The 24,854-nt window shown below is 44.8% G+C and overlaps 1 protein-coding gene and 1 long non-coding RNA gene across 3 annotated transcripts in view; one reads left to right on the top strand and one right to left on the bottom strand.

Moving 5' to 3' along the window:
• The window catches only part of LOC122178617, a 17,201-nt gene extending 11,481 nt beyond the window's left edge, over positions 1–5,720 (bottom strand). For both annotated transcript variants that reach the window (XR_006178398.1, XR_006178399.1), the window contains exons 1-2: positions 5,531–5,720; positions 5,173–5,283 (exon numbers count right to left, since the gene is read on the bottom strand). This is a non-coding gene — a long non-coding RNA (uncharacterized LOC122178617). The remainder of the gene's footprint in view (positions 1–5,172; positions 5,284–5,530) is intronic.
• Positions 5,721–6,587: 867 nt separating this feature from the next.
• Positions 6,588–24,854, top strand: part of SNTB1 (syntrophin beta 1) — a 106,229-nt gene continuing 87,962 nt past the window's right edge. Inside the window, exon 1 of the mRNA XM_042868869.1 lies at positions 6,588–7,128. Within this exon, the coding sequence (XP_042724803.1) occupies positions 6,603–7,128 (526 nt within the window). The 5' untranslated portion in view covers positions 6,588–6,602. The remainder of the gene's footprint in view (positions 7,129–24,854) is intronic.

Here is a 24,854-nt window from a genome sequence, read left to right as displayed (position 1 = left end):
AGGAGAGGAGAGGAGAGGAGAGGAGAGGAGAGGAGAGGAGAGGAGAGACATTCTGTTCCCTTTTCACATAATCAAGATTGTGCATAGTGCGAAAAGGCTAAAAAGGATGTGGTTTGGCAGTACAGGGTGCTAGGAAGAGATTGCATCTAGAGGTTCCTGCACCTTCTGTGACTTTCCCACCTTTTGTTTGATTCTTCTCTGAATATTGTGAAATGTCACTGTCTAGCTCTTATTGTAGTTTCCATTAAAGAAAGTCAAAGTACTTTATGAAGTCAATGTTACTGTGCCCATTAATGTATAGAGAACAATGGATTTGCAAAAGCAGGTTTTTTACCAGTAAAAATCTCTAATTTAAGAAAAGTAAAGATCCATTTGAAAATCTTAGTGGTGAACAGATCTATTGTGTTTAAAATATCTGCTCCTACCCTAATTCACACACTTCCCATAGCTTCCTTAGGTCTGGCACAAGTTTTCTTTCAGATGAGTCCCGCTCAGGAAAAGCTACATCAGACTGCCCACACTAAAATAAAAAAGACATTTTCAGCATTTCCTTCACAGATGATAGATTGATCTGGGCAAATTAGCACATTGCTGGAATACCCCTGAATGTAGTAGTTCCCTTCATTAACTACAAGCACTGTAGCTGTGCATCTTCCCACAAGAAGCATCCAAGAAACAAAAATACAGCAAAGTTAATTCTCTCTTCTCTAAGATGATTCTTTCATTGCCCTCCCTGGACCTGTACCCAATTTACAAAGCTTCAAGGAGAGAAAGAGCACAGACATCATCCAAAGCAAGTGGAGGATCTGCACCTCTGCAGAGCCCCAATGCAAAACTAAAAATAAAACAGCAGTGCTCCACACACATGAAAAAACTTCAGAAGCGTTTTACAGGACCTGAAGGTGAACAGCACTGTTCCCAATGCCTCAGTGATAGCTTTATTCTCAGACGCTGCCTGACCTCTCTGTCCTGTCTAGCAATGGGGATGAAGAAGCAAGATGCTTCTGAAGAACAGTTTAGACAACCATCTCTCTTGGGTTTTGGGGTATCAAACTGTTGTTCCTGCACAGATATGTAGGTAGATGAGCCTTGCTAAAGTCCTGGGGAAGTCCTCAGAGACTCGCAGAAAGCACTAGACCACCAAGACCATGTTGCTCCCTTCTCATGTGGCTGAGCCTACTCCTGGGAGACAAATCTGTGCGGAGGTCCATAGTCTGAGCTCAACATGTTCTTTGCAGGACCAGTCTTGGAGAACTGTCCAACTTAGAAACTCTTCATTTGCCTTCTGCCCTAGCAGACCACCTTTTTTTTTCCTACTAATCTAGCAGCTTGATTTATGGTCCCAGGAGTGCAATGGAAAGGAGGAAGATGGACTTAATTCACACGTGCAAGGGTAAGGTCAGATGCCAAGGCTACCTCAGGGACAAACTAGCTTTTCTAGCCCCAGCTCCTTTGCACAGATGTTAGGGCACAGATAAGCAGCAGATCACGCAGGAGTTCTCAGGACTGGAAAAGCCTGGAGACCTCATGAACAGCGTGCTCAACATACGGCACAGCTTGAGTGGGAGAGAGGCTGGGAGTCTCCACGTGAACCTTGCAGCCATATATGGGATTTGATGGGTGTAGGAATCAAGTATGAAGCTTGTGGGATGTGGGATCAGAGCCACGTGGTTGTGACACATAGCATATCACAGCTATGCCATATTAGAAAAATAGGTTAAGAATAGGAAAAAACAAGATGGCCAAAATGTTTTATTTGCTTTGACACCCAACCAGATTAACTTGTTTCCAAAAAACAGATTAAAAGTGAAATATAGCTGAGGCGTGCTGCAAGAAATCTGGAGTTCTATCATCTCCTCTCCTCATTATTTATTACTTACTCAAGAACTACTGTAAAACTCTGATCTTGGCATTTAAAACACCTTGTGCTTAGCGTTAGGAGTGGAGAGAGGTTTATATGCAAGATATAAAAACTAAATTAAGACACAGCAAAGTGACAGAATCAAAGAAACTAGGAATAAAAATTAGTTAAGAAACTAATGCACTGAAAGAGATCTGCAGAGCAAACGCAAGACACCAAGAAAGGAAAACCTCTACTCCATTATAGTGTCAGCACTGTAGTTACAAACCTTTATTTTTAGAGTTCCTTCGTTTCAGTTCTTGCACAGAACTGCCTGCAGACAAAGCAAACATTTCTAGGTTTCTGGGCTTGATCCTGTCTCTTTTAAAGTCATTTTCACCAGAGCAAGAGCTAACCCAAGATCTGTGCACACAAGAAACCCAAATACTTCCTGGCACTCGTTTCTGTGCTAACTTGTGCCAGAGTTGTATATGCAGAATAGAAATGTGCTCATTTACAGCCTGGCCCATAGCTCCTTGGCTGTGGGAACACCAGTTTGCCTAGCTAGCACATGATTCAAGTAGGTGCACATACACATTTCACACGCATATTTCTTTCATGTAGGCACAAGTAGGTTCCTGCTTTGTAACACTGAATCCACAAAGTGTTTGCTGGCAAAAAGCTATGCATTCATTTTATTTTTACATGCTGTGATGTGTGCAAAAACCTGGATAGCTTCAAACAAGGAAAAGATAAACAATGCTTTCATAGTTTCAAAAATAATGCACAATGCAGCCTCCAGATTATGAAGGTCTTCAGGCATTCTTGACATCTCCATTACCCTGCCAGCAACAGTGAGCAATGACTCCTGAATGCTGACTTTAAAGCCAATAGATTCTCTCAGTGCTGAGGATAGGGTGAATTCCCCAAAGGGATTAAGCAGGTTTTCAGACCCCCACCAGCAATGCCTTTTGCAGTGTATCATAGAGTCATAAAATCAGAAAAATGGCTTATGTTGGAAGGAACCTTAAATATCATCTAGTTCAATCCTCCTGCCATGGGCAGGGTTGCCCAGGAGCCTGGCCTTGAATGCCTCCAGAGATGGTATGACATCAGCCAAGTGAAAGACGTCCCCCCATGAGATGGGGACATTGCACCAAGGCTGGAGCCTGTTCTGCTGCATCCCAGCATGCTTATGCATAGGAGGGGCTGCAATGGAGGAATGCATAGGGTTAGTCCAGGCATGTTCCTCAGACTTACTTAAACTTGGCTGCTGCAATGTTTAGAATCACTGGAGGAAATGGACTCCCTTCCAGCTCTCATTACTAGTCAGGTTTCCAGCACTGGACTTCCAACACTGGACTGCCTTCCCATCCAGATCCATCTGCTGAGCTGGTTGGTGTCGGGCAACAAGATGGGAATGTCATTATCCAGACCTAATTTGGCCTAACCTCTGTCATCTGACATGTTCAAGGATCACAACCCTGTTTCCAATCTAAAGGAATTTGAGATGAGCTCGCTTTGAGTAATTGCTGCTACACTGGCAATGGAAAATGAAGAACTGCAGTTGTAGATGGATTTGAGTATCTCTCCAAAGTTCTTGGATTATTACCTCTACTATAGAGTAGCACAGATAGTCCCAACTATAGAAATAATCTTCACCTCTTCACCTTCTCTGCCTGGCAGCTGCATTCCTTGCACTGCTGTCTGGTCAGTGAGCCTGTATACGTGGTCTTGCAGTGTTTTTGCTGTCAGAAGGCCAATTTATTTACATAAGACGTGAATGCTGACCTCTGCCTGAAAAAAGGAGGAGAAAACACTAAGATCAGGCAGACTCCAGCATGTCCCTCTGTTGAAAGCTGAGCCTGAAGAACATGCTTAGCACCATGCTCACAACCATTTTGGTGTTGCTTTTCTTGTATTTTTTCTTCCTGAATGCAAGCATGGACTAGACTACAAGCCCATTCCCCTTGCTTGGGCACACAACTGCACCACACACTGTGACTGCAAGGTGGGCATTCACAGGTTATGTTAGACATTTGGTCAGTGGGGGAAGTTGAAATTGACAGTCTGGACTCATCCATGCCCTGAAAACTACTAGAGGCTACAGTTGGGCTTACACTAACAGGTTTCTCTCTCTACAAACCTGCATTCAACAGCTGCACACCTGACCAAATACTGTTCCTGTTATTCTGTGTTCCTGGTCTTGCTGCATGATCCTGTATTCCAGGAGCCATTCTTGCAGGTGTGTAATGTCAGCTGGGGTGCCAAGAGAGAAGTCTCAGGGCATCTTTTCTTCCTCCTAGCTTAGTTCACAGCCAGAAAGTGTTCTTGGGGCTCAAAAAGACTTGGATACACCAGGACAACTTGGAGCCTGCGCATCCCAGGAGAGAGAAGCAATACATCAGCTACCAATCCTGCTGTCCCAAGGCTGGGAGAGAACCTGGGGACTGTGTGCCTTGGGCATGTACCTTAGCATCCTATACACTATCTCCTTGCTTTTCTTTCCAAGATTCAAATGGCATGTGTGTTCTCTTACAGCTCCAAGGTGGACAAGGAGAAAGAGCTAATGAACATCGCCATAAAGCCTCTTTGATATCAGGGACGCATATATAGGAGGCTAGCCCTGGAAAATTGTACTATTTACTTCTGCTGGAATGGGAAATGAAAACAGTTGATGCTGGCAGGGCTCTCAGCCACAGACAAGCATTTGTCAGTATGCAGGAACCCCCCAGGACAACCAGACACCCTCAGAAAGCAGAGTGAAGCACACAGTGTGCTGAAAAACATTGGTGAGATGCTAAACATTTCCTTTCCCTTCTGTATTATCTTCTTATAACAGGACAAAAAACCTATTAGACTCTTTTGCTTATGGTAGATTTTATGAAATTACTTAAAAAATACTTTTTGACATATTTCCATTAGTAGCAGCCCCGGTTCTTTAGTAATTCATAAAGGAAATATATGAAAAAAATAGCTTAGAGCTAATCCCTTGGGAAACAGAAGTGCCTGATTTGACAGCTTGGCCTGGTCACTGGACAAAAAAACCCAACAGGGCACTGTACCTAAGTTAGGTAGCAAGGCAAAAAGCATGTGCCCAGTCTGCTCTGGATGCTCTGTTCAGGTTCAGCAGGACATGTTTCTTCTGACTCTGGATTCACAGCTGTGTAAACTTAATTATAGTTTCTCACCTTGCATTAATTAACGTGAGAAGTGAAGACACCTCTCCTCACGCTGCTCTTACTCCGCCCACCCCCTATCCTCGGATAACCCAGCCCCTGGGGGTTAGCTCTCCCTGGGCGCAGTTTTGCATTCCTATGGGGAGGACGCACCTGGGCAGCCTGGGTGAGGCTGGTCATGAGGGCTGAGGTCTCTGTCTGCTGCCTGTTGGAGGGAAGGGAATGCATTTCGTGTAACCTCTTTCCCCCCTTGAAGGAGTGCTCCTGTGTAGAATCATAGAATCATTATGGTTGGAAAAGATCACTAAAATGATCTAGGCCAACTATCAACCCATCACCACCATGCATACTAAACCATGTCCCTCAGTGCCACGTTTCTTCAACACCTTCAGGAAAAGTGACTCCAGCATCTCCCTGGGCAATCTGTGCCAATGCCTCAGCACTCTTCCCGAGAAGAAATTTTTCTGAATATTCAACCTGAACCTCTCTTTGTGCAACTTGAGGCCATTACCTCTCGCACTTGGCATATGCCAAGTGCTCCTGAATTGCTGTAGTTTTCAGCCCAGCTGATGAAGATCTGGAGCTAGCCTGGATGGAGGGGAAACTGAGGTGGTCTTGGTGGCTGCAGAGTGCCTTGCTTCAGAGCAGCAAACCCAGGTGGTTGATGACGCCTCAAAACTGCTAGGGTGACATTTCTGGTTCTCCTTTACACCTGAGCTGGGGACTCAGGTTCCACATCAGGCACCAGACTGCATCCTAGGAGGAGGGAGAGCATGGGAAAGACTGCAGAATGGGACACATGCACTTCACAGGGCTTAAAACTTAGTAAACAAAGGACAAAGTTTAAAAATTTGCTAAAGGGTTCATGAAAATCATTTACCATCTTCATTCTCTAAAGCAGTGAAGCAAGTTTGATTGCACAACTAAAGTAGTTTCTGTACCAACTGTTTGTGTTAATCCGTTTATTTATGAGAAGCATCTGAGAAAAACAAACTTGTATTGTTTGCCAAAGATTCTCTGCCGACAGCACTATACCCTCCTCTCTCCCACTGTTTTCTTTCCCCTCACTACTACACAAGAGAGAGGCAAAAGACGGAGAGGTGGGAGGGCTGACACCACTGCTCTCAGTGGAGAGGTGGTAAACGCGCTTAAGTCGAAAAGCTCACGAGCACAAAGTCATACGATAACGCACGCTTCTGTTCCTCACAAGCCGGGAGCCACCGCCCCGCGCTCGGCAGCTTTCAGCCCAAATCGCGCCTTCGGACGGCGACAGCGGGACGCAGAGAGTCTGCCGCTCGCCCTGCGCTACCCATCCGGCGGAGCCGGGAGCACGGAGCACCCAGTCCCTCCTCCCGGACCCCCAGCCGCACACTCGCCCGCACGGAGGCGCGCAGCCGCTCCGCGGGCGGTGCCGCCAGGTGCGCCCGCCCAGGCACGGCCCCGGGGGGGCGGCCGCGGCGCCTCGCCCCACCCCGCCGCGCCGGGAGCTCACCGCCCCCGGCTGAAGTCCGGTGCCGCCGCGCTGATCCGAGCCGTGCCGTGCCGGTGGTGCCGTCACTCGGCGCTTCCAGCATGCTCCTAAGATGGCGGTAGCGGCGGCGGGCGGTGGCGGCGGGGGCGGCCGGGCGCAGCGCAGCGGCTGGCTGGAAGTTTTGGTGCGGGAGCGCTGGCACAAAGTGCTGGCCAACTTGGGCGGCGAGGCGCTGGTGCTGAGCGGAGAGGAGCGCCCCGACGGCGCGGCCCACAACGGGCTGGGAGGCGATGGGGCGGCGTGCCGCGGGGCCGAGGGCGGCGGCGGGGGCTCGGCGGTGCGCACCGCCTTCACCGACCCCCCCGAGCAGGTGCCCGAGGCCGTCTCCAACAAGAAGCGCTGCGTGAAGGTGCTGAAGCAGGAGCTGGGCGGGCTGGGCATCAGCATTAAGGGAGGCAAGGAGAACAAGATGCCCATCCTCATCAGCAAGATCTTCAAGGGGCTGGCGGCCGACCAGACCCAGGCCCTCTACGTGGGCGATGCCATCCTGGCCGTCAACGGCACCGACCTGCGGGATGCCACCCACGACGAGGCGGTGCAGGCGCTCAAGCGGGCCGGCAAGGAGGTGCTGCTGGAAGGTACGGGGCTGCCGGCGGAGGGGGATGCGGGACGCCTCCGTGCGCCTCGTTCCGGGCGCCCTCCCGGTAGGGAGCCCCGACGGCGCGGGGACGGAGCCCCACAGATGGCACCGCGCTGTTGACGGGGCTCCGCGGTTTGGTCGCACATCGGACGGCGGAGCCCCGACTCCGGCCGCGATGCGGAGACCCTTTCTGGGGTCGGCGGCTGAGCCGGGCCTCGGCGTGGGGAGTGGGCTCAGAGGAAGTTGGTAGTGCCTCCTGACACATAAACCATCCCCGCAAATGTTTCGTTTCTGGGAGTGGATGAGTTTGGTAAGAAGCAGCTTTAGAAACTGAGTCTGGAGTATGGTGCTCAGTGTTGTATGGGAGTTGTCTATGAAACGAGACAACTGTTGGCGAAGGCTGAGCAGAGGCAGAATCACTCCCCGGGACACCATGCTTATAAGGAGAGAGGTGTTCATGGACGTGCAGTCTTTGTGTTTTCTCTGGCATTTGTGTGACTGCTGGACCTGAGAGAATGAACAGCTTCAGCAGTGCCCTTGGTGCATGTTTGATAAAGTGATTGCACATTAGCCCAGAAGTTCACTTAACCACAGGTCACTGGCATTTTTTGTGTGCTACTGTGCCATCCCCATGCCTTCCTTTAAGCCCTGGTGCCCTTACATCGGTGTCTTGAGAGCACTGTAGGTACCCTTTGAGCACAGTTCACATGTCTTTTCTCTGTAATAAGAAGCAGAGGAAGTTCTGCTGCCAGTTCAGGGATACGCAGGAGCATCAGCTGCAAACAACCGACTGTGGCACAAAGTTATGGGAAAAGCCTTAAGAAGTGGTTCTGTGCAGTAAAGGTGGCGAAGGTGAGACAATTTAATCTATGGTTGTGGCTGCTGAGAAACTGCTCAGTGCCATCCACACTGCAGTGAAACCCGTGGGGAGATTGCTGCAAGGCTTTAAGAAGCAGAGGGCCACCGCGTGCCCTGTGCTCCTGTGACCAAACCGCGTTTCCTCCCCACTAACTGCATGCAAAGATTCCTGTGAAGTCCTAATGTAAACTCGCCGAGGTCTGAATGGAGTGGTGACGTCGGAATTGTGCCACTGGTTTGTTTGCACAGTGCGGGGCTCCCGGGGTGTAGCAGCAGCTGACCTGCGGTACGATCTAACGATCTAACGAGGCGCGCACAGCACGCTGCCTGTGGAAACAGCACCTGGCTGCTGCAGAAGCCTGCTAAAAAACTCGTTGTTTCTGGTAGGAGCACACTTGAAGCTGTTTGAGCAGGGACTCCTTCTCTCTGCTCCATTGGCCACTGCAGCTGTTTTCTTGCCATTTCTTTGCCCCGTGGAGGTGTAGGCTGATGTGCTTCAGTGCGTATTCCCGCAATGGAATTTGTAAGTTGTAAATTGAGAGTCTCTTTCAGTAGTCCTCCCTTTAGATGTTTAAAATACTCTAACGCTGAAAGCAGTACTTGTCTTGGTTTTCTTCTGCTGTTTTAGCACAGTATCCAAATGCAGGATTGTCCCCGCCGTGTCCCCTGGAGGTGCTGCTCTGTGCAGCTGGAGTTAGACTCAGTGATCCATGGGGGTCCCGTCCAACTTGGGATTCTGTGAACTTCTGCCTGAGTGACTTGTGTAAACCAGCATTTTGGAACAATTCCCCAAGATTCAATTTCCCACTTAGATACTTTTTCCGGTAGCACAGTCTAAAATGGTCTTTTTACTACAAAGGGAAGGAATAGCCAGAAGATTTTTTTTCCTCTTTGAAGTACAGAAGGGGAAGAGCATTGCTTTTCCTTACCTCCCAGACAGGAGGAATGTGCTGCTTCCTGGCTTCTTGGAAAGCTGTGCATTAGAAGGGACAACTCTGAGCTGGGGCCGAGATGAATCCCTACACAGTTCCTCTCTGGACTGTTGCTCTGGTTAGCAGGGCACTACCACTGTATGATACCAACACATAACATGCACATTTTCAAGGAGATTCAGAGGCTTGTGCCTTGCAGAGTAGAAAAGCTGAATTTGGCTCTAAGCAATTCAAAAGGCATGGCAAGGTGCTAAGCACGGGGGATGGATCTCAGGGTGCAAGGGGGAGGCTGTGGTGTTACTCCAGGTGTTGTGAGCTCCAGGAAAGGGTTTCTGGGTTGTGTGCACGCCGAAGTGGTCAGTTCAGAGGCTGTGGTCAGCGTGGCTCAGTGCACCCGATGTCACGGCTTTGCGTCCTAAAACTGCTTGCTCAGTGAAACGAGGCATTTACCAGCTCAGCACTAAACTGTCCTCTCTCGCATTCCTGTGGGGGGGGACGGGAGCAGAAATCCCTCAGCAGTCCCTTGGGGGAGAGGCAGGGCTGGCACTGGGGTAGGTGATAGGGTGGTGTGTGGTGATAATATGCGTGTCCTTTTTGCTGCATCGATCCTTCTTACAGTAGGAGGAAGGCAGGTAGGACTTGGTAAGTGGAAGAGAAATAATGCACTGCCATAGGAGGAGCTGTGAGGCAGAAAGTTCAGGAGGTGGCGGATGAGGATGAAGTTCTGATCTAAGAAACGCTGCTTTCCCCTCATCTGCAGGGATGGACCTCTTCTATCCCCAGGGTTTAATTTCCTGCTGGCCTCCCAGCACAGCCCAGGTGCAGAGAAGGGATAGGGCAGCTCACGCAGCCCCAGCTGTGATTTCGGATGTTCAGTCCGTGAGAGATGTATGTAGCATTCAGGAGCATAAAGAATTTTTCTACATGAGAGACCAGGCAGCCTTCTTGTACGCTGGATGTTGTTTGCAGGCATGGAAGGCAGCTTAAATTATCACAGCAGCTTCTGTTTAAACATATGATTTCCCTACGGTTCTGTTAAATTGGGTCTTCTTAAATAAGCACTTTGGAAAATCAAGCATCCCCTCTTATGTTGTACGAAGCATGTTTCACTCAAGTGATTCTCAAATGCAAAAGGTGTTTTTTTTAATCAAAGCATCCTAGTTGAGAGCAGTCCCTTGGCATGCTTGGGAACCAAGCAGGTTGTGCTTTACTTAAATTCTCAATCTGTTTTGTGAAAAAAAAATTATAAATCAATATAACCTGTGCTAATGTCAGATGGGATCCCCATGGCCTTCATGATGTATTTGGATGTGGAGTGAAAAAAAAGATGTGTTTTTTTGCTAGGTGGTTGCAGGATGTATTTTGTAGATGGCGTTACTTCCTAACTCATTGAAAGTATGCAAACATGGTTTTGATGGTGGTGGTGGCAGGTATGCAGCAGGAGAAGGAGAATCTTACTGATGTTGCAGAGCTTTTCACTAGTTTTAAGCAATTCTCAATTAAACAAATATAATTGCAAGGTAGTGGCTACAGTTCCCTTGAGATGAGGCTCTTGCAGTCTCTATTGGTTTGCAGAAATTTCCCACAGAGCCACAGCCACCAGCATACTGAATTCCAGCATGTGGGCAGTAGACCATAGTTACCCTTTACAGCCCTTTGGGAGGTAATCCACAGCTTTAAGGCAGAACAGGCATGGTATGCTCTGCGTTGCAGTAACACATGCTGTTTTCCAAGCAGTATTTCTGTAAGAATTGTAGCAGTTCTCCCTTCGGAAATGTTTTGTGGTTGAAACGAAGCAATTCCAATAGCCTAAATGACTTGTGTGTTGACACAGTGCAAAATAGGCATGGGCAGCATGTTAGCTGTGTTTGTCTACTTTATCTATAATTTCATGTTTCTTTCATGAAAATCTTCTGGCAGCAGGAGATGTAGGGGAGTTGAAGTACATTATTTATCCAAGAAAATGTGTCCCTTGCAAGTACAGAGGGAAAATGAGACGCAGGGCACTTAGGAAATGCCCACCTCACACAGCTGCTCACTGCAATCAGGGCTGTAAATCTCAATGACTGCAAATCATATGCGTAGTTACTTCTTGCAGTTCCAGTAAATGTATGGAGAAAACTTTGTGTTTTTTTTTGATGTTGTTGTTCCAGCAAAGATGCAGTTAGGGAAGTGCTTTGTACTTAGAGGTCATATCATGTTTCATAGACCAGTAAAATTGAAAGGTAAAGGAGGAGGTAATCTCATTCTCAACAACAGCAGGTCTGAGCCGTCTCTGCAAATCTCAGTTTGGATTGCCTCGGCTGCCTACAGCTGATGGGGAAGCTTGAGTGGGAGCACTTGATGTGTCTTCCATTGATTAGATTAGATTACAAGCTAATTTAGCAGTCCAGACAGTCTGTATCACCTTTCACAGATAAGAATCAGTACATCCTCTTTGCAGTAAATCTGCTTTAAGTCCTCTTTCTCAGCTACTGTAAAGAAAATAAGGCAGCTGTGGATTTATTCGGGCTGGGGGCAAGGTTCTCCCTGCACTCTGCATCTTGGGAATCAGTCTTTTTAGAGCTTAGTACTGTTTCCTCTAAGGATGCTTAGAAGATTAAATACGTCAGGGGATTCGGGATTCAATTGCACATACAGAGCCCAGGTACCCATTAAGCATCGCAAGGAAAGAAAAAAACAAAAAGCATTCCTAAAATCCCAGCAGTGATTCCTTTGTGGAAAATTAAACTGAAAACTTTGTATTCTGTAAAGAATCTTTAAACTGTTGGACAGAATGAAATTAAAAGGCAAAAGCTTTCACTATAGTTAGTGGAAGAGTGTTTGCTCCTTAATTTTGCCATGGTACAATTTTTCGCTGGAGGTCATTTCCAGCCTCCCAGAAGCATAAATGATGGTGGGCGACTGTGAATCGTGCTGTCCTGTCCCTGTCCAAGCCGATTTGGATGGGAAGCACCCACTCCACATGCATCCCCATAATTCAGATCAGAGTTTGCCTTTGGGACAGCCCAATGGAGGTTCCATTGCTGTGGAGTTTTACGTAGCATACTCTGCAGCATGATGACAGGTGCTGATCCCAACAGGCTGACTGTTTTTCAGATACAGGTTTGGAATATATATTTATATTTTAATTTCTTAATCTCACTGTTTTATAATACATGGTGTGAAGTATCTCCTACTAGTAACTTATCTATAAATTGGATTTTAATTATAACATTGATTTGTGCGTATCAGAATTCATAAGCATTGGGAAGTTTATCTATTCTGTATCTGTTCCAGTGGTCACTTAGTTCTGTGATTTAAGAACAGATTATTTCCATTTGATTCTTCTAATTTGGATTTCTGATCATAGGATTATTTTACACTTTATTCTGCAAAATTATGTTTCCATGGCTACTTGTTAGAATGGTACAGCTACTTCAGTAGAAGGGAAATTGGAGGAAACAGTAGTTCAAGAGAGCAATAACAAACATAAACAAAGAAAATGCAATGGGAACATAGGTGTCCTGGTAATATACAGGAGACTAACTTTTCAAGTCTGAAATAATTCTTCAGGCATTTCAGAAAAATAGGTGGTGAAGAACGCATGGTAGCTATGATTTATGGGGACGTGGAAAGTCTTTAAGTTGCATTATCACATTAAAGGCTGCAAAAGGGTTTGTGAGTAGCCTACTTAACACTGTGCTGCTGGCCTGGATATGGTGGGTGGAGGGGAGTCAGATTCATCTCTACCTCCCAGCTTCCCTGTTGCTCTCAACACAGCAGCTCTAGCTGCTGTGAAATGAGCTTTGCTCTTTTTGCTTGGTTATGTTACCACTCCAAACTTTGAACTATGCTGAACAGAAAAAAAACCTGCTGTCAGCATAAGCTATGTCTGGGCAAAGGGTCTTTACCAGCACATGTGTTTTTAAAGGTAACTGGAGAAACACAGAGTTGTGGTGGATAGGATACAGCTAGAGTAGCAGGAATAAGCTGCCTGTTTTTGTAAGGGCACAAAGCATGTTGTGGGGATGGGAAGAAATGTCAGGGAGTGGCAGGGTTCAGTATATGTCTTGAGGAGCATCACTGCAAGGAGAGGGTCAAACACATTAGTGGTGATGTTTAATTTGGTCTATGGAAGTTTGTGAGAAACTACAAAGGATGTAGAGGTTGGAAAGTGCTGCATGTCACATGTGCTACACGTTGGAAGTGGTGTGTGAGCCTTCTTCACAGAATCATAGAATGGCCTGGGTTGAAAAGGACCACAAAGATCATCTAGTTTCAACTCCCCTGCTATGTGCAGGGTCACCAACCAGCAGACCAGGCTACCCAGAGCCACATCCAGCCTGGCCTTGAATTCCTCCAGGGATGGGGCATCCACAACCTCCTTGAGCAGCCTGTTCCAGTGCATCACCACATGCTCTTAAATAGACTGCTGTCAGTTACTATTTTGCAGGATCAAGAAAACTGTTGTATGATGCTTGGTCTCCATGCTTTGAAAGTTAGATGACATGTCCCTTGCCCTCTATGCCTGGCACTTTTTTAAGAAAGTGAATTCACTGCAATTAAGGCATTCAGCTGAGTAATGAAGTAGGGCACAAAAGTCTGTTTGCCAACTCTGCTTGAAGGAGCAGTTGGGAAAAGGTGGAGTTGGTCTGTGCACTCAGCTACCAAAGTGTATTTTCTTCCAGAATGTAAGTTATCAAACTTGCTTACAAAAAGATTTAATCAACTGTGAATAGTCCTTTCAATTCCTTCACCTCTAGTTGCTGCCTTGCTGTTGGGTTAGGTTTGCTCCTTCATCTAAAGTAAATGGAAGGACATAATTTCTGAGTAACTATTTGGCAGACATGAATTTCTGACTGCTGCTGCTGTACACTTCTGTTGTGGTCTGGCTTTAATTTTGACTGTCTAGAACATGAACTGCTGAACTGGTTATGGCTCTCACTGTGCGCATGCTAAGGGCACGACTCAGTAGGTCACTGCCAAAGTAGCACATCTGTATTGTAGCAACTGGGGAAAATGGAGTTCCTAATTGTAAGGAAATGAGCCAGAACGGTAAATGTGGAGAAACTGTCTCTGATTAGAAATGATTAACATACGGCACACTCCTTCTAAAAATGTTATGCAGCTTTTTGCTGAACTGCTGGAAGTCATGCTTGTTGGCACAGCTCTAAAAGCCATTGAAAATAGGGCTTCAGCGATGTTTATTTCCTCGCTGTTCAGGGATGTTTTGGTTGAAATCTTCAGATATATTGGAGCAGTGGATCTGCTCCAGGCATCATACATGTGAGTAACGTGCGTGTGGATAGCTTCTGTTCATTTTAATGGCATGATTTAGGGAAAAGTAGTGAAATCAGTGCTATGGCATAAGTATCTGAGAGGCAGTATCCTTTTTCCTAGTGTCAGAAAGTTACAAACGTCATTTCAGAAATATAAATTAGAAAACTAAATAAATAAAAAAGACAAATATTGGGATACAAATTCTCTTCTAGCAAAGTAGGCACAACTTGGCTGATTTCTTCCAATAGATAATATGACCTCATGTGACTATTTGTTGGCTTCCTGTACTCTTACAGGGAAGTACAGCCATTACTTGCAGTTTATGCTGTTTGCCATAGGTGTATTCTGACAGTGTAACAGTTTTGGCTTTTAACATAATCGAGTAGTTGTGAGAGAGTATTGAAAGATATACCATAGAAACAGTGTATCTCCACTGTTGTCTGACAAGAGTTGTTTTAGTAATTTCTATTTCCAGGATGACTTAATACTATTCTGACACTTGTGCTTTGGCTCAAGTTCTGTGAGGGGAGAAAGAGCTGTATGAGTGTGAAGATGCTGGAGTGTTTTAGTATTATCCAGCGTGTGGCTTACGAGGCTGCTTACAAGCTAATAGTTTTAGCTCAGACAGTAAGAGTTTATCTGTTTATCCCAGAGTTTAGGATTTAGTCAGTTCAGAACTGCCTGGCAGGAGGGCTGAGCCCTTGGTGAAGCTGACAGGGAGATGGCACACAACGCGGCTGCCCTCCTAGCAGGCAGCTTCCTGTTGGTCTTACTCTTGCTGGCAGGTGCTGGCAGAAGCCAGCAGGAGCCTTCTGTCACTGACTTAAAACCAAAGGAGGGATTTAATTATTGGATGTTCAGGAGTATTTTCCAGGAATGAGATGAGTAGGATTTGCCTTCAGTGTTCGCTGCTTAAATTGGTTTTTTTGTTTGTTTGTTTTTTTTTAGTTCTCCCTATGCCTTTGCAGTTTGTTGAGGATACTCTGGAATAAAAAGAAAAATTTCTAAATTACCATTACTTTCTAAAGAGCACAGTATCTCTCTGCCCCTTTTGGCCTCTTTGTCCTCTATTATGCAGTGGAAGACTATCCTGCTACATGACATCTATCAGCAAGGCACGGCTGGGATGGAGAGAGGTGTCTTAAGAGAATGAGCAGAATTCTTGTAGGGTTATGTCTAATACACATATGGATCTATGCATGCACTGTACAGTGTTCGTAAATTGCTTTGAAAATAATGCCTCCTTTTATTTCCATGGAAACTACAGTGGATACAAAGAGATAATACTGTCAGATAATACTGTTTGATAGAGCAAATTCTCAGCTGCAAAATACTGTTTTTCAACAAAGTCACCACCATTTTTGCCAGCAATGAATGAGAGCCTGCATGCTGTGCTCATGCACCATCAGAGGTGACCACTGTGCTGCTGCCGCTGCTGAAACTCACCACCACTGCCTCACAGTGCTCACATCCACTATTTGATCTCCATAAACATTCAGTAAGTGTCAATGAATGTCAATGGGTGTAATTTTTTCCACATGGAGGAATTGAGTGATACATGTTTGCTTCATGTACACTTCCATGTCAGGTGCTATTCTGCCAGACTGCCCCTCTGCTGCTGTCACACAGCAACAACATGTAGCAGAATAATATTGGTGGGAAGGTTCAACCTGTACTGCCATATCACCACCATCTGCCTCTAACGCTGGGGGCCAACGCAGTAAGATGTGAGACATTACTTTCAGAGCAGCCCTTGTAACAGAGGAGAGCTATCAAGTTGGTGAGGGGTACAGAGGTCACAAAGTATGCAGTGTCTCTGAAGTCACTTGGTTTGCTTCTTCACAAGCAGAGTGAAGAGGCAGGTGCGGTTCTCTCAGGTGAGAATGACATTAGGGAAGTGTCACATAGGTGTTAGGAAAAGATTCTTCAGAGGGTGTTCTGGCACTGGAACAGGCTCCCCAGGGCAGTGGTCACGGCTTCAAACTGATGGCATTCAAAGAGTGTTTGGGCACTGCTGTCAGACATATATCTAATTTTTAGATAGTCATGTCTAGACTCAAGGAGTTAGACTCGGTGATGCTTGTGGCTTCCTTCCAACTTGGGCTGTTCTATGGTTCTATGGTTGTGTGATTGTATGCAATTGAGGCCAGTGTGGCTATACCCTCCTTAGGCTGCCGGGGTTTTGCAGTGGCTGGAAGAGCTGATGTAATACTCCAGTTATCTCTTGGGTCTCTATGGTATGAGAATGGCGTGGCAGGCTGTCCTGACTGTGCTGCATGTAGTGCACCATTGGAAAGCCTGTTTCACAGCAGGGGGTGAAAATGGCTGGTTGCAAGGTCCATTTAACAAACTGAGAAAGATACAGTTAGTGAAAGGGAAAGGATGCGAGCTTTGAGCTGGAAAGAATCAGATGATGACAGCAAGCTCTTTTTGAAGAGCTCCAGGTGTTATTACTATGATTTGTCTAAATTAAACCCATTTAGAAATTAGATGCTGCTAAACAACCTGTCAAAGTATTCACGTAGCTCAAATTCTTCAGACAGCCGAGGAAGTCCTGAGCAAGCTGGTGGGGAGAGACAGGAGCAGCACAGAAATCTTCAAACAAACTTCTTGGTGCTACAGATGCTGCCTCTGCTGCTTCCAGGGCGTTTGGTGCCCTTCTCTTTGCAGCAATAGCTGTTGAGTTGCAGGCTGCTGCCAAGATGCTTATAGACAGGGCTCTTGTCTAGCCTTGGGAAGGAAATCTGTATTCCTGCCTTTAAAAAGGTTAAAAAAAGCTTAGAATAACTTCAGTCTTTGTATTTGTGGAATGCTGGATAAGTGTCCAGCCAAAAAGGCAATAAAAGAAAACAACGTTTTAATTCAGGAAGAACGCAAGTGAAAGCAGCTAGTTTTAAGAAGTTCCCATTCAATTCATTGAGTGGCTGTCTGTACAAATAAACCAGATGTATGTGATCTATGAGGGCAGGTTATAAAGAAAACACTGCAGTAACGAACTGGTGGAATTTTCACTTAAAGCATTAAAATCAACCCTGAAAGGCTCCATTAAGGAAAGCCATAAATTGAAGTTTTGAGAGATGGCTTATAAAATATCCCTGGAACTGAAAATGATCCTTTGTCAGTTTCATGTTTTCCTTTTACTGTGTTATATCTATTTTAATAAACATGTGGGATAGAGTAGGAAAAGAGCAGCACTTTGTCTGTGAAGCCTTGAGGAAATAAATAGTGCATCTAGGCATATTATAAATTTCACTCTATAAAAATAAACTTAAATTGATTTTGGGATTTGCTTGTGTGAGGACTGCTATGCTAGGACCACAGTATGTTGATCTTATTCTACATATATATTGAAGTTTTCTGCCAAGCATACATTGAAATGTTAGTGTTAAATATGTTAGCTTTCATTCAGATGCTGCCAGGGTGTTCTGAATATGTGCATAAATAGTATTAAAATCTTAGAAGGGTTTCGAGGTTCACACTCTTAAAAGTACTGAGGAACAAATACCTTTTCATTTTTGAGGGACAGAAAGGAGTGTTGTTTTGAAAAGAATATGTTAGTTTCTGCAGGAATCTATATGATGGTTTGACTTGAAATGGCATTTTATATTTAAAAAGAAAACAATCTGCTTTCAAAAGGTTAACGTGAACTTGTTATTAAAAACTTTTCAAACTAGAATTTTCTGAGCAGAGGAGCAGAAAGTTACCAACGTATATTTTTCTTCTGCAACCATGCAGGAAAATCTCTGCAACCATGTCATTTTTATCAAAAGGAAATTTTTGACTAAAAAGTTCTGAATTATTCAGTGCAGTATTTAGATACGCTATTCTCCTAAGTCACTTTGTTCTCTTCCTTTTCTATCAATACACACACTGTAGAAAGAGGATAAGGCTTTATATTTGGTATGAGCCAAGACAGGTAGTCTTCTAGTGGAGAAATCACAAGTGATGTATTACATAAATTCCTGTAATGCATTTATGTTTGATCTTTTCAATTACTCATAGTTATGAGGGTGTGCTGCTTTATTTCTGTGAAGCTCACAGTAGAAACCTCGAGTACAGAGGGAAATGAAGAGGAAGAAACCTTTCAAGTCTCTAAAAGTAGCCTAAAATAGCTATTCCAGATGTAACTTTAATAATATTTTAATGCAGTTGTAAATTAAATTAGACTTTCACTGCAGGTACACCATCTTTTTAGCTTTTGTTCTGCTGAAGAAAGTGTGGAGCTGTGTATGAATGGGTGTATGAATGAATCAAGAAGTGTTAATGACACCTTAAATGATGAGAAATGAACTCTGTGGGGGAATGTGAGATGCATTATTTTGTTTATTTTCTCTTTCTTTTGTTTCTGTTTGTTTGCCTGGTGCTGGTTAAAGAATGCCTTTAATTCTAGCTGTTTAGCTCCAGAGCTGACCTAGCCTTGTTGCAGACTGTTAGCTCAATCACCAGTATTGCACGGGCACAAGCTGTAATTGTATATACACCTGCAGCGTACACCATGAGCTTGTTTGTATGTTGTATGTGCATTTGTTCATATGCAGTGAAGAATTTGCTTGTTGTTAATGCTATTCAGATTAAGTTAATTGTTCTGTGAGAATGTAAATACAGTCTTGACTATAAGTATGCTTTTTGTGTAGCTAAAAGAGGTGCTCGCAAGTGGTTCAGGAGAGGCCATGTGCAATGGTGCGGCCTTCCCAGGCCTAGTGAGCCGTGCTCCACGCTGCTCCTCCACTGCCTGTCCACAAAAAAGGTGGTTCTTCCTCCCACCCCGCTCCACAAAACCCAATGAATGAAAGTGTTGTGAAACAGACCCGCCTGATGCAGTCACTTTGTGTAATAATAGCTGATTAAACAATACTCTGGGATGTAGTGTGCACCAAGCCTTGAACCTTTCTGAGTGTCTTTTTCCTGTCCTTACATCATAATGCTGATTTTTCTGGACATCATTCACCTTCTTTCTGGCTTCCAATGGCATCATTTAGGATATGAGGCAGCAGCTGTAAAAGTTTGATGTTTATCAGCCTGATTATGCAGGAAAATCTGCAGTTGTTCTATCTGCAGACTAGTAATTGCATAAAGAAAATGTTAGCTTGCTGGCTGCTCGATGTACCTGAACACTGACAGATTCCTGCTGGGCTAAGGGCTGTGTCCAGGCAGGCTCCTGATGGTTTTCTTTATCTCAGAAGATATGCAAAATTGCAACTGCAGTTTAAAGAGTGATTGAAAGGTGACAGAAGTGGTAAAGTAACTGACATCACATAGACTACAGCGTGCTGTGTTTTGTGTCTGTGGTCTTGAAGGTGTGGGTTAGCTCAGGAACCCTGAGGTCTCCTTCCCTGGAATGCAACCCAATTACCTTGGATTTTTTTTCTTTTTTTAAATACAGGCATCATTAGAAAATGAAGCGAGTTGAAATTAACTCCAAATTTTAAACCTGTAATGATTGCTTTGGAAGAGCCTAGCAAAGGCTCTTGCACTATTACATGAAAAGAGCCCAGTTGAAGTATAGTAACCAATTCAGAGAAGTTAAGTGAGACACAGGTCTGCAGTGCTTTTTGAACATAATTTCATTTATAAGCAAAAGGGAAGAAATAGTAGGTGCCTGATTCCTAAGATTTTTGAACAACACTGCCCTGAGGCCTTGGCTCTTTGCTACTCTGCTTGGACCTGAGATGCAATAATGCTGACCCCTCTGAATAGCCCTGCTGAGGACTTGCATGAGTCATGGTGTCAGAGGAGTTTGCCACCTCCTCAGTCGGTAAATAAAGATTGTACAAGAGCCAGAGATACAAATATTCCACTCCCGAGGCTGGACTGGGGGGGTTGGGGGTGAGGACAGCCAGAATGCTGTGTCCCCATCCTGTGGTCTGTGCACCATGGCTGCAGTGTACCCCTCTCTCTGTAGTGCCCCAGTCCTATAACCACTTTGATTCAGACGATCTTTGCAAAGACCAAATGTCTGAGCTATTTTCACTGAAGCTAAGATTGGGTAAGGCTAGGCAAGAGGAGGGCCCATGGTTCTGTATTCCTGTACTGTTGGCACATGAGTGCTGATTAAGCCAAATAAAGTTGCTTGCTGTTCAGCCTGCCAGAGTTCAAGGTGAAAAGAAGAAGTGTGAACATTTTTATTAGCATTCTTTCTTCTGAACATAAGCCACACCAAAACAAGCAAGTAAATGGTACAGTAGCCAAAGAGGGAAGTACTGTTCTGCAGATCGTACTGTTTTCCACTGGAAAAAATGTAGGGCTGCTTAATTTCTTTTTAAAGAGTGGTAGCGTCAAATCTAACAATTAAACTCCAGTTTACATGTTTGAGATTTTGATGAACACTTCGTATAAGTGCTCTCAAAGCAGAACATATAAAAATGATTATGCTTTATATGGGCTGTTACTGGGGAGGTGGAATGTCTCTTGCATTTTCCCCATTTTTCCCCCTTCAGCTCCATTCTGTACACAGCCAGTGGCCGGAGCCAGGCAGGAGGCCCACAGCCAAATCTGCAACAGAGTGGGCTTTGTGTCCTGAGCACAAACCATTCCAAGGGAATGGGCAAAAGGGGGTCTGACCCAGAGCCACCGGCTGTTTGTGGCTTGTCTGTCAGCGAGTGCGAGACAAGTGCCTTCTCTGTGTCAATGCTAAAACCAGCCATCTAGCAGGCAGCTGAACAGTTGGGCTTTATTTGACCAAGTTTAACATCGGCCATAGAGGATTTCAGCTGTGTCACAGAACTGCTCAAAGAGCTTCCCATGGTGGTTTTCTATTCTTGTTCTTAATGCACAATTTTTACCAAGCGTGGTGTAGCAGCATTTCCTACCTTCACCAACTGAGAATCAAGATGTTTTGGGGCTTTGGCAGCGTTGCTAGTATGGTTTGTTAACCTTTACCTGAATTCCTCATGAGAAGAAGAGAGGACATTCAAAAGCCATTGCCATTCAGAGCACTGCTCAGCAGCTCTGCGTCACCTGGCACTGCCTATCCTCACCCCTCAGCTTGGTACCAGCTACTGAGATTAACTGGCCTTAAGCTATCTGTAACAAAGCACGCAGTGTTTCCTGGCCAGTCCACTCTTCATTCAAAGCCCATTCTTCATGTTTTCCTCTAATTCACTTGTTACAGAATGTTCCTTTGCTGCTTCTCTGTGCCTGTGGGCTGGGCTTCAGCAAACAAAGCCAGGTAAGACCTCTTTTGAGGCCTGGTTAGATGTCACGTTGGCTTCTGGGTCGTAGTTTTTGACTTCTGTGCTGTAGAGGGTACAACAGAGGGGAAATAAAATGGTGAGGTACAAAGTCCCGGTGTGTTCTTCATTTAGGGGCAGAGCCCCAGCAGTCTGCCTAGAAAGTCCCAGGCTGACTTTCCAGGGAGAACTGAATTTGCTATAAGCAGCTGTCATATTAAGAGATTCATTTTTGGTAAGGAACGGTGATGGGGATATCGTTGTTTTAGGACTCAGTGCAGAAAAGAGCCGTTTACCTCCTAAATTTTTGAAGTTCTTGAATAATTTTGCAACATGCTAACAGGGAGTGCGCTTTAACAAGAAGGCAAAGCTAGAGGCTATACAAAATGAAATTTTAATCTAGGCTCCCATCAAGCTGTAAAAAGGCATTTGACTATTTTGAGGGATTACGTGTGGGATTGGTCTTTTTTCCTAAAGGAACATCATGAAACTGATTTGGGATTTTGGCTGGAAGAATAAATCTTTTTTCTTTCTTTTTTTTAATGACTTTTAAAATAAAACAATTGCATGCATCTTTGAGTACTTTCTTCTGCTGGCTTTACACTATGCTTTTTTACTGATTTTGTAGTTACCTCTGCCATCCCTACAATCTTAATTTCTAATCCTCAGCATTAGAAATTAATATGCAGAGAAAGGTACATCTGATTTTTCTTTTCTTTTTGCGTTTCTTGAAGGTGTTCACATTAGGCATTTAGGCTAGGCTGAGCATCCCTGCTCTCAGGATGGGCAGCAAAGAAGGAAATGGGAGAAGTGCTCAGGAGATGCCACTGCTTCCTCACCAGCTATGGGGAGACTGGATGGACTTCCAGCTTCATCGTTTAGGTGATTAATGACAGATGACACAGACCTCTGTAACGTTTTTGAAGCTTTTTCTTTGTAACCTGTTCTTTGTTTCTCAGTTCTCATTTAGTTACATCTCCAGACTGGAATTTTGAGGGAAACAAAGAATTTGTGCAGAGCAGAATGCAGTCTCCAGAGCAGAAAATGCTGTGTATCTTTGCTGAAAGTAGTATAGAGAGGCATACATGCTGTTGGAGAATATTAGCATGTAATTGCGTTATGTGTTGGCCTTGGCCAAAATGCTTGCATAAGAATAACCCATCCCTGTGTTGCAGTGCACATCTTCATAGCTGCCCTGATTTCACTGCATGCAATGCCATGCCAGAAGCAGATTTTTTTAAAATGATGTGGGTTAAAGGAATGCTCCAAGAAAGATGTCATCTCTAGTGCTTGTTGTTTTTGTCAGAGCTGGAGTCCACAGGACAGGCTCATAAGCTGGCAGAAGGGAGTAGTGGACTCCAGCACAAGGCAGAAGTGCTGAGGCTGGAGGAGGGACCCAGGAAGATGAGCTGGCTTCAGTGATAAAACTGTGAAACTCCAGCCTGAGCTGAGAGGGACTTTCCTGCCCTCCTCCTGGCCTTGGTGGCTCATTCCTGCCCCCACGGCTCAGCTTTGACAATTGCTTTTCTTGGACCAGGTCTCCAAGCTGGTTTGCATGCATGGCAACAGGGTCAGGGGAAGCTTGAGTCACTTCAGGTCCTTTTTAGGGGACAACTCGAGTAAAGCTGTTGTGAAATCGCACTCATCATACTGAGGCTTGTCTTGTCATTGCCAACATGCAGTGGATGAAATCTGGGCCCAGAATGTATTCTGCATATCCCTGGTTTTATGTGTGTTGCTGCAAAAAGGATTGACGTAAATCTTTCATACGGGATGTCTCCTGGATTGTGTGTGGGAGTGGGAAATTCTGCAGAGGTTAGAAGTGTCTGTCCTGAACACAGGTTTGCTTGATTTGCCAGCAGAAGGCATGATGTTACAGTTGAAGAGAAGGGCAAAAGCCAGACGTCTAGATCCCTGGCTATCCTGGAAAAGGAAAGGGACAGATCAATCTTGTGTCCAGGAACTAAGCATTGACATGGTTGAGACTGGAACTGGCACGTTGAAATGCTGATCTGGATTAAGGGAGAAGGTAATCTGAAGATCAGCAGTTTTATCCGTGTACACCTTGCTTGGGAAATAAATGCATTTTAATAACAAATGAGTATATATAGTAATAATCCCTTAGTTCTTGTGCTTACTAGCCATGTACAGACACGTCTCAGAAGCCTTAAGTTCACTATGTTCCTGTGCACTCTAAATTTGGTGCATACTGAGCAGTGGAAAAGTGGACTCATGATTCTTTTAAGGCGTGCATATATCTTGGATCTAGATGACTTGTTTTCTGCTAACCTGGCCAGTTCTTATTTGCTCTGCCTCGAGGCCATTTAATTACATTGACTTTCCTACCCGTTTTACAGAGCGATAGCTGTTTGATGAGTTTTCTCTGAAACCTTTCCAAATGCTCTAATATATTTTAACATTAAAAAAAATAAATTTTGTCCCTATCCTGTTAGTACCAAATGCATTCTTTTCAGCTGCTTCTTGTCAGTTCTTTTCAGTTGATTGTCTTCTTCCTTCTTTTTTTTTAAGTGACTCCAACCTACAAGCTAGTTCTTTGCACCTTTACCAACATTTTCCTCTTGTCCAAGTTAGTAATTAATCTTGCAGTCCTACTCAGAATGCCAGGTGTTTGAACGGGGTCTGATATAGAGAGTTAAACCAACAATAATTTGGGGCTACTGCACTCTTGTCTGTAGCAGGCCATGCATCCCCAACCTGTCCCTTCCATGAATTCCAGAGCTTTTGCAGTCAAGCAGGCAGTTGGTTCATGCACCTGCAGAGGAGTATGTTTTCATCAACAGGGTGAACAAAAGGTTCCCTACCTGAGCTTCTCTTTGGGTCCCTTTGCTGGCTCCTGCTTCTCTCATTCTGCTCTGTCAGTTTGTAGTCAGTTAGTGAATTGCACCAGTTTATGTGATCCTTTTTGTTTTTTCTCCCTCAAGATAGTGGCAAAAGCACAGCCAGGGAGGTGGCAAACTTCTTTGACAGATAGATCTGGGAGGCTGGACAACCATTTCTTAATCCTGCTTTATTACTGGAGTTACTACAACTGCAGGCTAAATGTCTTCAGCCTGCAGTGTGACTGTGTAGCTTGTGATAAGTCACTGAACCCATCGCTTTTGGAGGGAGGAAGCATACTTACTAATACTTTGTTTTGTTGTGTGGGATTTTTTTTTCTTTCCCTTTAATTGGAATATATTAGCATAGTAACATTTTAAATTCTGGAAAAGAATGAGAAATAGGAATTGTGTGTCTGAAGCAGTGACTAATTCTTTTATCTTGGTCATCTAAAACAGAAGTGACTTAAGAGTACCAGAATAGCGAGACTGCGGAATGCCTTGCTGGCAACAGCTCGAGTGGCATTTCACCACCAGCTCCTGGTGCAGGTGAATGGGACAAACTGACACACCTCATGTGTTCCCTTCCACACTGCATGTTTATGGTTTGTGAGAAACATGCTCAAAAACTTCCCATGCATAAGGGGGCTGAACTGCATCAGCCCC

Source organism: Lagopus leucura, unplaced genomic scaffold (assembly GCF_019238085.1).
Source record: "Lagopus leucura isolate 7727_CA_CO unplaced genomic scaffold, USGS_WTPT01 Super-Scaffold_100002, whole genome shotgun sequence".
In the NCBI taxonomy this organism is placed as follows: domain Eukaryota; kingdom Metazoa; phylum Chordata; class Aves; order Galliformes; family Phasianidae; genus Lagopus; species Lagopus leucura.
Note: the sequence above shows the minus strand (reverse complement) of the source record. Positions and strands in the feature narration are given on the sequence as shown.